The sequence below is a fragment of the Lissotriton vulgaris genome, chromosome 9 (genome assembly GCF_964263255.1).
Source record: "Lissotriton vulgaris chromosome 9, aLisVul1.2, whole genome shotgun sequence".
Lineage (NCBI taxonomy): Eukaryota > Metazoa > Chordata > Amphibia > Caudata > Salamandridae > Lissotriton > Lissotriton vulgaris.
The window spans coordinates 662,652,716-662,665,237 of NC_141697.1; the positions used below are offsets into that span (position 1 = coordinate 662,652,716).

General features: G+C 49.2%; 1 protein-coding gene across 2 annotated transcripts in view; it reads left to right on the plus strand.

The window, feature by feature from the left end:
* VASP (vasodilator stimulated phosphoprotein) overlaps positions 1 to 12,522 on the plus strand; it is an 863,870-nt gene that overhangs the window by 689,605 nt on the left and 161,743 nt on the right. For both annotated transcript variants that reach the window (XM_086938366.1, XM_086938368.1), the window contains one exon: positions 6,436 to 6,481. In XM_086938366.1, the coding sequence (XP_086794492.1) occupies positions 6,436 to 6,481 (46 nt within the window). The remainder of the gene's footprint in view (positions 1 to 6,435; positions 6,482 to 12,522) is intronic.

Below are 12,522 nucleotides of genomic sequence, written 5' to 3' on the forward strand. Positions count from 1 at the left end.
ACAAAGTCCCGATCACGCGGGCGGCTCCCTCATTCCCTCTCTCGTAGCTGTCAACGATCGAAGCCAGCACCACAGGGTGTAACCGCACCACTGGTCCGTTCAGGTACACCGGGTGCAGTTGCTGCTGGAACTGCAGCCGGAGAGGCTGTGGGACCAGATGTCAGTGCAGTGGATGCCATTTTGGAAGGAAAGGATTCGATAAAAGCGCAACTCTTGCAATTGGCTTACCTTGCAATAGGCTTAGTTAGGAGCGTGACGCTCCCCTAGATGTAAATGATCGGAACGGTTTAGCGAAACATTTCAGAAACGACAATGTGTGCGTTTTTAGGGCGAGTGTGAGGCGGGGGAAGTCATATTAGGGGAAATTAAACACTGTTCTACTGGCGTATCTATAAACTATTAGTTACATGCGTCTAGTGTTTAATAAACTGCGTCCAACTATGAGACCTGGTCCACTAGTCGAGTCGAATCCCAAAAGATGTGATTGGCCAGCGCTTGTTTAACATGCCACAGCCTAACGGAGACTTTTCTCTTTGTTGGACGGCCCACTTGGACGGGCTCGTCCGACTTACTTCTGCTGTGAAAGGTTTCTAATCTTATGGCGCCATGGACATAAAGATTAGAAACCTTTTACAGCAGAAGTAAGTCGGATGAGCCCGTCCAAGTGGGCCGTCCTACAAAGAGAAAAGTGTACTTCACTGGGAGCTCTTTTCCAATGGCTGGCCACCGTTTATCATAAACGGTGACGCCAGCCAATGGAAAAGAGGGGCGGGGCTTAAACCTAGCTAGTGCAAGATATCAAAAACATAAAATCTCGACAGCGAGACTGCGCATGTGTGCACTATATGCTGGCCGAGCCCTAAAAAGGGCAGAGCTTCAGGAAGTTTAATCAGCAGCATTTGCTACCTGAAGTGGTCCTTGAATTTGGAAAGGTAGCCCTTTCACCAGCCCTACACTCACACCAGTGTTTGCAACCCCCCCCCCCTCCTGCCACTGGAATGCAGGTAATTTACTTCCACTGTTTGGCAAGCCGTCCTCATCTTCCATCTGGTGCCAGTGGAAACAATAGACATTTAAATGTATCCCACACTGCTGTATAAATAATAATTTGAGTTAAACTTGAAGATGAACGCCAGAATTTCTTTTTCAATGTGTACATTATTTCCCACGTATTTTCTTGACATATGCATCCAGCCATTCTATTTCACTTTCAACACTTGAGCTGATCAACTGACCTGGCTGGATCAGTGGTCTAGCAACAGAGAGATGTTTTACCTATAGTACCCAATAAATATTTACAATATAGCACAATCTTCTCAAGTGAATAATGTTGTTTCTTTGTACATTCTTGCATTACCAAACTGCATGCTGTCTCAAAAATATTCACTAAATTCATTAAATCCGGTTTTAACAACTATCCTTTAATTAAAATGTCTTTTTGTTGCCTCTCTGTTTTTATTTTCTCTCTCAAATGTGCCTCTTCTTCCCTTCCATCCGCGTCGTTCCTCCTCTTATAGCATGACCTCTTCTTGACACATGCATGTTTAACTATGCTGTATTTCAGCCAATTTCCCACAACTTAATGACAAGATCACAATCTCTCCTTCCGCTAAAAATCCTACCTATGCAACCTAATAATACCTAATCTACTCTAACTCCCGTATTAAGCCCACCAACCATGTGCTTGATCTCACCACTCGCCCTCCCACAACTAATGATTGCAACTAACCACTGTTACCTTAGTCCCCATAAAAAAACTGAAATGACTGTATGGAATTGTTTGCTTTGAGTGCACAAGACTAATCCCAGTAACAAATAGTAGCCAATAACATTGAACTAACCATTGACCTTGGGTTCCGGAGCAGCATAATGCCAGGCATAAAGCCTTTCGACACGCCTCGTCAGCGGTAGTAAGTGCTATATAAATACAATTTTACCAATACATTCTATTTAATAAATGTTAGCCCTCCTAAACCTCTCTTACACTCTTCCTCTGCCTCCTCATCTCTTACTACTCACTTACCTCTGTGACTTGCTGCTTTTTATCTCCCCGTCTCTCAGCTACACCAGATTCTTTCATAAACCATCAGATGTTTCTGTGCACTCCAGCTCGGTCTGAAACCAGCACCTAATATTTGTAATATCATTGTTAATGTCATGTTGGGTGAGCATAACTTGGAGCACATACTTTCGATTGTTTTTGTGTGCACCGCGAGCTCATTACGCCCTCCAGGCTTTCTCCGGAAAGTAGTTAAGGATTATCAGACCGTTTTCATTTATACATTTTAGGTTTTGTGATGCATTGGGTAGTCTGATAATGTGCTGCATGGCTTAACACTTATAGGGTCCCAAAGGCGAGACCAATTGGCTATGCCAATGTTTTTTAAAGACATTACTCCACACCGAAATGCTAATTGTTTTTGGATCGGTCTGCGTACTCCGTAAAATACTCTGGGCACTTCGAGGAAGTGTGCTCGCACTCCAAAGGGAACATAGATCCATACTAACCTGACTACTCACTCGTGAAGCCAATTACACAAGAAACCATCGTAGAGCCACTACAAGCCAAAGACACGCTATTCTTTCCATTTTCTATGGTAACTTGTGAATAGATTTTGTATTCAAAATGAATAGACATGCCTGTTTTGCTTTGTTGAGCAGAAAATCCTATCCTGCTATGTCCTCTGGGTGTATGCACTGTGCTACGCTCCTTTTACTATGGCTGCAGCACAGACGTGGCCATGTCTTCAGACAGCTACCTTCCTGCCTCAGGGTGACTACAACTTACTAAGGGCCAATAACTGACTGAGTAGGAGAAAGTAGGGATTGGTGACTCCGGTTAATGGGTGCTTTATTGTTACCGTACCCAGAAAAGAAAGGGGTCCGACTTCTGCAATGCAGAGGAGTACCTGTGTAGTAAAGATGTGATGCCCGATCAGGATGCGGACAGACGGCACTACAACAAAATAAGTTATTTGCTGCCTCATGAACAGTGAGATTGTCATGTAAATTCTTTCTGTTTCTTTCTCATCGTGATTAAATATCTCACGAGCACGAGGGCAGTGACGGCCGGCATGGACCTGGGGTGGCAAGGCGGGAGACTAGGGGGTAAGGGGTGTAAAAAAGAAAAGACACTTACCTCCTCGCTCCTCTCTCCCAAGTCCTCTCTCCCCTGCGTCGACCGAACAGGAATCAGTCAGACTCCCTTGAGCCAATCCCAACGCTTGAAAGCAGCGTGGCGATTGGTCTGAGTGCTGTAGTTAGGCGTTAAGTCGGGGATTGTGGGAATGGGCATGTTTTTCACCCAGGCTGTAATGCAGCCTGGGTGGAGAACATGTTATGTGATAATAATTGTAAAGTGCATGGCTGTCCTGGCAAAGGGACATCCCAGCACTAGCAGCAGATGGAGGAAGAAGAGAGAGGAAGCAGGGTCAGCAAATGAGCCAGATGTTGACAGCCCTTCTGAAGGTCAGATGGTTGGGGATGCTTCTGATTGAAAGAGGCAGTGAGTTCCAGATGGACAGCTCTTTAACCTTGAAGGACCGCCCTTGTGCTCTGCAAAAACCTTGCACCAGGTGAAGATTGGCCAAACGCATATCACGCGTTGGGATGTAGGGAAGGCAAGGCTCACTAAGAATTGCAGAGCCCGAACCAAAAAGAATCATATGAGTGAAACAGAGTGGTTTGAATTGAAGACTGAGGCAAAGGCTGGAGACCGAACAATGCCTGGGAGGGCAAACAGCTCACAAGCTGCAACGTTCTGAGTGCGCGGTAGACTTTTAATCACAGACTTGTTGGAGCCAAGGAGCAGCACATTGCAATAGTCCAGACTGGCTAGGATAGTGGCTTGAACAATCGGCTGGTGAGTATAGGGATCGAACAGACCCAATATGGGTTTGAGGCCTCGCAACAAGTCAAAACAGATTCCTGTAACAGACTTGGCATGCTCCTCAAAGGTGGGGTTGTTATCAACCAATATGCCTAAAGTTTTTACAACAATTTTCGGCAAAGGGGGCGCACCAAGCTTTAGAGGCCCCCAGTTGCTGCCCTAAAGATGGGAATCTCTACCTAATACTAGGATTTCAGATTTTGTGGAGTTCAATTGGAGAAAATTATCCTCCATCCAGGCAGATATGGCTGTCAGGTCTTACTGAAATTTGGCGGCATCTTTATTGGGTTATTGGTAATGGAGAGCACCAGCTGTGTCATCAGTGTATGACACCTGGGAGATGTTAGGGGCCCTTGCCAACAGGGCCATTGGCTGAATGTAGACATTGAACAAGGTGGGACTCAATGCAGAACCCTGGGGGACGCCGCAGCATGCTAAGTGAGCATGTCTGTTTGGCCAGCCCGAGACAGCCAGCCAAAGCATCATGCGCACTTCAGTGTGCCCACCACTCCTCCTCTGCGAGCAGAGCAGCCCCGCCCCCGTGCTGCAGCAGCAGCAGCAACAAATAAAATGATAATAACCAAGTTACGATTTTATTTTTCCTTTCTGTCACTGCTGCAAAGCAGCGGGGAAACGCTCCTCGGCCTTAGCGGAGGAGCCCCCATTGCACCAGGGCAGAACCTTGTGTTAATTTATGACCTCTCAAATGTGCAGAAGCCACCTGTTGCTCAGGCAGTACATGTGATACAAAATGTACCACTGTTTTATTAATATACTGTATAACCATGTATTGTTGTTAATATAAATATACAAGTGACGTCTCTAAGGTGTAACTCCTCTTCATTCTACATTTTATATGTTTCTGATTTTGTGTAGCACCAACATAATCTAAAGACAACATCAGAGCACTTTATTAGTTACCGTGGTTAACAATATTTTTTTTAGTCCACGTCATTGCATCATAGCTTGTCTCAAGCCTAGCCCCTCTATTTCTCTCGTCACACGAAATGTAATGATCATTATGATTGCCCAGAGGTTCTTCTAATGGAATTCTAAGGGTCTAGGTTCAAGTTTCATCAACACCATGTTTTTTACGAGTCCCTGAGTTTGAGATGTTACCTTGTGTAATATGTCAGAAAGTTATGTTCAGTTTGTTGTATCCAATGTTAGAATCGGCCCCGCACAAAGTAATGGGAAGTGCTCATTCAAATGAGCTAAGCATTCATTAACCTACAGAGAATCTTAATAAGCATGCGCAGTTTGCAGAGATGAGAAAACGTCAAACTAGCAAAAACAAGCCAATGCTTATGTCCATTCTGAGCAAACCTACCAATGTTTAGGGAACGCTGCTAAAATAACAGCAGCATGTTGTGGTGAATGCCCCCGAGTCATCTGGCCACTCCACTCCACGGCTTGACACTACACTCTACAGCACTTTACTCTGCTCCACTCTACAATACTTTACTCCAGTCTACAGTACTTTACTCCACTCTGTGCTACGCCACTCTATACCCCACCACTCTACATCACTCCACTCTGACACTCCACTCAAGGCCGCTCTACAAGACCCCACTCTACGCCACTCTCCTCTCTCCCATCTACAACACAAGCCTTTAGCCATTCTGAATAGCAGCAACACTGGTGTACAACATAGCTAAAACACATTGGCAAAGCCACTAGCTCTTACTTAGGCTAGACCTATTGGCTTTGCCAATGCTTTTTTCTTCCGTTTTAAGCACTTTATTAGAGTGCATCTGTTTACTTGTTCTCTGCTTCCTGCTGCTCTGCGTTAACAGTGCATGTTAGGTAATTTCATGTTGCTTTGCTCCCTTGCATTGCAGTGTTTGTTTTCACAAGGCATTTGCTAAATAATCTCTAATATGTTTTCCACTGCCTTTGCAATTTCAGCCTACATTGTATTTATTGCATTTTCTCCCCGTGCCAATGCCTCAGTTTGCTGCAAGAGGTGTCCTTATTCCGATCATGCAAAATGTTTGCTCTCGCTGTACACTGCAGTGATCTGCTCCAGCCTCCCTCGTCTTCGGTGCGCTTACTTTTAACTTGGCTTGTGCTTTGGTCAGCTCCATGTTATGTTTGCAATAGTTGAGATTATCATGCTCTTGTAGCATGGCATGGTATTTATGTAGTGGCACGGTTCGATTATACTTCCTGCTGTGATTTTTCTGTGAAGGTTCTGTTCCTAGTGACACCCAAATAATTTTGTGAGGTAGCTACCGCTCACAGTTCACTAAAATTATTGCATATTTGTGTAATTGTGTGCTGGCACACCCTAAATCATTTATTCCATTTATGTTGAGATGACTTCTAAGTGTCCTGGGTTTTCTGTTACTTAAAAATATCAGCAAAAATCGCTGGCACGGCTAAAAGGTTAGAGAGCTATTGGTATTGCCAATGCTCGTTTTTGTATGTTGAGTAATAATGCTGCCTGGATCAAGTTGTGTAAATGTACAACCAGTAGATTTTTTACTTGACCTCCGGCTTTATGTTCAGCAATGTTACACTCATTTGTTGTTTTGTTTTAACAGATATTGTCAGGAGACCATGGGATAGAAACAGCTCCACTCTGCCCAGGTAAGAGAGCCTGACAGGAAGATTGGCATCTATTCTCCTAAAGAGCAATAGAGAGAAAAACAAGACGTTTATGTTTTTGCATTATATTTAATTTTCAGATACAAAAAATGGGGTAATGTCACACCTCACTTAATGTACCTTGATGCGGTATACAGCTTTGTCAGAAATACATAAGTTAAGCAGAGGGAAGTAGCAGACTTTGTCATGATAGTCAGCTATGTGAATATCCTTCACCTAGAGGAGTGTATGACTGAGCACCATCATGCTAGATCTATAAAGTATGCTTCCAGATGATACCATTGCCTACATTAAGAGTCAGTTACAGGCCCTATTGTCTTCTCTTATCTGAAAGAAACACGTTAGTTATAGATTCCTTACCCCCAGGCGTCAGACTGGATCTGTAAAGTTTTTTTATCAGCAGTACCTCTGCGCGTCGGAAGGTGGCGTCGGTTGGCTCTGCGTCCGTTGTTGGCGTGGTGGTCGCCGGGATGACGTCGCGGTAGCTACTTAGACACCACCCTCGCAAGCTGACGTCAAGTTCTTTCTTTTTCCGAGTCAGCCAGCGCAGATCCAGAGAGAGCGGTACCACCAGTCACTTTTTGATGGATGTATGGCGTTACAATGCATACTTTTACAACGCCTACCTTTACAACGCATTTTTTACAACGCAACATCCATTACTACGCATTCCATTACAACGCATGAATTTACAACGAATTTTAAAAAAACTACCTTTACAACGCATTCCATTACATCGCATACTACCTTTACAACGCATACCATTACAACGCATAACATTACATTGCATATAAGGTAAGTATTGGATAGTGTAGGGGTAAAAATTACTATTTTAACTCCAGGGGGTGCAACAGTAGGGTAAGTGTTGGATAGTGTAAGGGTACTATGTGTTGTAATGCTATGCGTTGTAATGATATGCGTTGTAATGATATGCGTTGTAATGACTGCGTTGTAATGACTGCGTTGTAATGACTGCGTTGTAATGACATGCGTTGTAGTGGTGTGCGTTGTAATGGTTGCGTTGTAAATGCATGCGTTGTAATGGATGTTGCGTTGTAAAAGTTTCGTTGTAATGGTAGTGGGTTGTAAAAGTTGCGTTGTAAAGGTTGTTTCCCCTTTTTGATTGACGTTTTCTCGACTTTTGTCGACAACTTTTCTGAGTTCATCGAATCCTGGTGCACGAGGTATGCCCGGCTTCAAGACCTGCGGTTCGTGTACCCGACTGATGTCGGTTATGGATCCGCACAGCGTTTGTCTCTTTTGCCTGGAGTGCGACCACGAACCCAAGTCGTGCTCTGACAGCCGGTCGATGGCGCCAAAGGCTTTGCGGGAGCGGTCCCTAAAGTTGTTTGAGTGCCAGCAGTCGGCTCCGCGCTGTTCGAGATCACGGACGCGAGGGAGGTCGAGGTATTAGTCGCGCAGCCATTAACACTTGTCCAGGTCATCGAAGTCTTTGCACTCTGGGTCGGGTAATTCGAAGCACAAAAAGAAGTCTGTTGCTCTTCGACTTCTCCCCGTCGGTCGGCTGACGCGATGAGGGATGCAAGCAGTGCCCCTCCCGCTGCTTCCCGAGCCCGAGGCGTCGACTCCCTGTTTCCCTTTCTTCCTGGTACCCAGAGCGACTCCCGCCCAACTTCGTACGTTATACGGAGCGATGCCTGCCATCTTTAAGTGACCTGAACCTGCCGGCGCGCCTTCAGGCCCTGCGGACTCGGTTGGGGGACCTAGGTCTTCTCCGCCGCCGGCACCGGCCTCGGCACCCCCAGGCCCCCGTTGATCCAAGCCTGGTATCTGGATCAGCGCCAGTTGACCTGATTACACCTTCACAGGTGCCTCTTCCTCCGGCACCGCAACAGACACTGGTCATGTCCCCAGCCTCCATCCTGAAGCGGACCCAGAGCCGGACCGGCCTCACCCAATGCTGGATCCGGCGCTGAGAGTTTTTGTGCCCCTGTTCACTCCTTGGATGTCTTTTTCTCCCAGATTGGCAACCTGAGGAGGACTGGGAGGGGTCAGGTTGACCCTTTAAATGTTCAGATGGGATCTGAGCAGGACTGGAGAGAGGAACTGGAGAATGCCAGTGGTCTTGACACCTCTCCTGACCTTGGCATGTTGTCTCCTACTGTGGCTACTGAGGAGGGAGCGTCATATGGAGTGATGTTGCGTAGGGGGGCCGAGTCCCTCAACCTCGAGCTTCCCACGGTGGTGGTCAGGACTAACCTCTTGACATGAGGTGCTTCAACCGGCGGTGAGCTCTTCGGAGCCCCTGCTGCTGTTTACTGAGGTCCTTACAGACGTCCTTTTGGGCACGTGGTCCAGGCCCAACACGGGGGCACCCGTGGATAGGATGATTGCCCGACGCCACCATCCTGCTCCAGGCGACCCACCTTTCCTCTCCCAACACCTCACACCGGAGAGCTTAGTGGTGCAATCCTCCTCTTCCAAAAGCGCAGTCCCTACTGCTCCCCCGGAAAGGGAATCCGAGACGCTGGACCATCTTGGGAAGAACATTTTCTCTTCTGCCAGCTTGGGACTGCGGTCGGTAAACATTGCATGTCTTTTGGCCCGTAATTCCCACTCTGTGTGGGATACGGTTGCGCAGCTGCTGCCCCAGTGTCTGGAGGAGGCCTGGACAGTACTCTCCCAGGCTGTCGCCGCCGGGAGGGATGTGGCCAAGTTTACCATCCGTTGTGGGCTAGATGCCGCCGACTCTTTGGGCCGGATAATTTCAACATCAGCAGCACTTCGTTGCTATGCCTGGATGAGATCGACTGGCTTTTCAGGGGATGTCCACAACACCTTGATGGACATGCCCTTTGATGGCTGTCGCCTTTTTGGCGACAAAGCAGACAACGCTCTAGAGCGTTTCAAGGACTCACAGACTACAGTCAAGTCCTTGGCCCTCTCCAGTTGCCTAGCGCAGTCTGCTTTTCGCTCCTTTTGTGGCTAAACGGTGCCCCACTTCGTCCTGCCCAGAGCCACTGGCCGCAGCAAGTTACCAAATCTTTGTGGGGGCGTGGGAACCAACGCCGTGGTTCAGGGGTCCAGTGGGCGGGTCAGTCCACCAACCCCCCCCCCCCCCCCCCCCCCCCCCCTGCAGCAGCCTCCAAACCCTCCAAGTCTGACCTATCTGAAAGAAACACGTTAGTTATAGATTCCTTACCTTAGAATTACCCTCAGGCGTCAGACTGGATCTGGAAAGTTTTTTCGTCAGCAGTACTTCCGCGCCTCGAAAGGTGGTGTTGGCCTGCTCCGCTTCCGTCGTCTGCGTCCTGGTCGCCGGGAGGACGTTGCAAAGCTACTTAAATCCCACCCTCACGTGCTGACGTCAGTTCTTTCTTTTTCCGCACCAGCCGGCGCAGATCTGGGAAGAGCGGTAGCCCAGTCATTGCTTTACTACGTTTTTCTTGACTTTTTGTAGAAGTCTTGTTTCGAGTCTCAGACTCTGAACAGGTGCACAAGGGATGCCCGGTTTTAAGACCTGCAGTACTGCACCCAATTGATGTCGGTGACGGATCCGCACCGCGTGTGCCACTTTTGCTTGGATCGCGACCACGACCCCAAGTCGTGCTTCGACTGTCAGTTGTTGACACCGAAGGCTTCGCGGGAGCGGTCCTGAAAGCTGCTTGAACGACAGCAGTCTGCTTCGCACCGTTCAAGGTCTCAGTGGAGAGGGAAGTCGAAGGACTAGTCGCAGAGCCACCATCAGTCCGGCTCAAAGTCTTCGCACTCGGGTCGGGTAAGTCGAAGCATGAGAAGAAGTCGAAGAAGCATCGTCGCTCTTCGCCTTCTCCTTGTCGGTCGGCTGGCTCGACGAGGCGCTGCTGGTGCCACTCGTGTTGACTCAAAGCTTCCCTCCCTTTCTGGGATCTGGAGCGACCCCCACCCAGCTTCGTATGTTCTACGAGGCGATGCATGCCATCTTTGCGTTGACTGACCCCGCCGGCAAGCCTTGAGGCCCCTCGGTTGGGGGTCCAAGGTCTTCGCTGCCAGTGGCTCCGGTGCCTTAGGCCCCCCTTGGATCCAGGCCTGTATCCGGATTGCGCCATTTGACCTTAAAACACCTCCAACGGCGCCGCTTCCAACGGCACCACTACTGTGCCTGACGCCGGTCGACCCAGTCTCCTTCCTGACGTGGATGCAGCGCCGGACCTACGTCGACCTATGCCAGAGCCTTCGCCGGGTGGTGTTTTCTTGCCCCTGTTCACTCCTGGGGCCCCTTTCCAACATCAGTGGCACCCAAAGAATGATGAGGACTGGGAGGGGTCAGGTGACCCTTTAACTGACCAGATAGGGTCTGAACAGGACTAGGGAAAGAAACTGTGGGATGCCAGTGGTCTTGACACTTCACCCGACCTTTGCGTGTTGTCTCCTCCTATCGTGGCTACGGAGGAGGGAGCATCGTACGCTGTGGTGTTGCGTAGGGCGGCCGAGGCTCTCAACCTCGAGCTTCCTATGGTGCCGGTCAGGACTAACCTCCTGACTGAGATGCTTCAACTGACGGCGAGATCTCCGGAGCCCCTGCTTCCATTTAATGAGGCCCTCACCAATGTCATTTTGGGCACCTGTTCCAGGCCCACCACGGGGGCTCCCGTGGACAGGATGATCGCCCAATGCTACCGCCTTCAACGTTGGTAGCGCTCTGTCGCTACGCCTGGATGAGGTCCACTGGCTTTTCTGGGGATATCCAGAACACCTTGATGGCCTTGGCATTTTTGGCGACAAAGCAGACAATCCCCTAGAGCGCTTCAAGGACTCACAGGCTACGGCCAAGTCCTTGGGTCTCTCCTCCCGTCCAGCGCAGTCTGCTTTTCGCCCCTTTCGTGCCTACAGAAGGGGTGCTCTGCTACATCCCAGGCCGTGGCCAGTTACCCAACCTTCGCTCTACCGTGGACATGGGAACCAGTGTTGTGGTTCAGGGGGCCAGCGAGAGGGCCAGTCCACCAACCCCTCCCTCTGCAGCAGCCTCCATGCCCTCCTAGTCCGACCTTTCAGGTCCATCAAACGCCAGTGGGCGGCAGGATTTGCCATCACCTCCCCCACTTGTGCACCATCACGTTGGACAGGTGGGTTCTGCAAATAGTTTCAAGGGGCTACTCCCTCCCCTTCGAGACTACCCCTCCAGCCATGCTACCGAGATACCGCTGCATGTTGGAGGATCATCTGGCCCTTCTCCAGCAGGAAGTTACGGCTCTCTTGGCGAAGGGAGCCATCAAGCGCTTTCCTGTCCCAGAAGTAGGTTGTGGCCACTACTCCCACTACTTTCTAGTTCCCAAGAAGGACAAGGGCCTGCGTCCTATATTTGATCTCCGGAACGTCAACCGCTTCCTCCGGAAGGAATAGTTTAAGATGTTGATGCTTGCTCAGGTCTTGTCTGCCCTCGACCCGGAAGACTTGATGGTAGCGTTGGACTTGCAGGACGCTTATTTTAACATTCCTGTTGGCCCACCAGCTTTACGTACGGCTCACAGTAGGTCACAAGAATTTTCAATTTACCGTGCTTTCTTTTGGCCTTATCAGCGCCCCTCGGGTGTTCACGAAAGTGATGGTCGCAGCTCATGTACGCAGATCAGGGGTTTCAGTCTTCCCCTATCTCGTCGACTGGCTATTGAAGGCGGGCTCGCCCCAGGCAGTTGTCTCCCACCTCCAGATTACGGCTGACCTCCTGCATTTGCTGGGGTTCTCCATCACATGCCGAAGTCGCACCTGATTCCCTCTCAGAAGCTCCTCCTCATCGAAGTGGTTCTGTACACGACGCGGTTTTGGGTCTATCCTCCCGAACAGCGAGTCTGGGATATTCGGGCTATGTTTTAGATCTTTCAGCCTCTATCGCGGGTTTCGGTCAGGATGACCCTGAGGCTGTTGTGCCTCATGGCCTCCTGCATCCTGCTGTTCGATCATGCCAGGTGGCATATGCGGGCTCTGCAGTGGGACCTGAAGTTCCAGTGGGCTCAGCATCAGAGGAATCTGTCCGATTGCATCCAGACCTCGGAGGGCACTGCACGTCAATTGCAGTGGTGGCT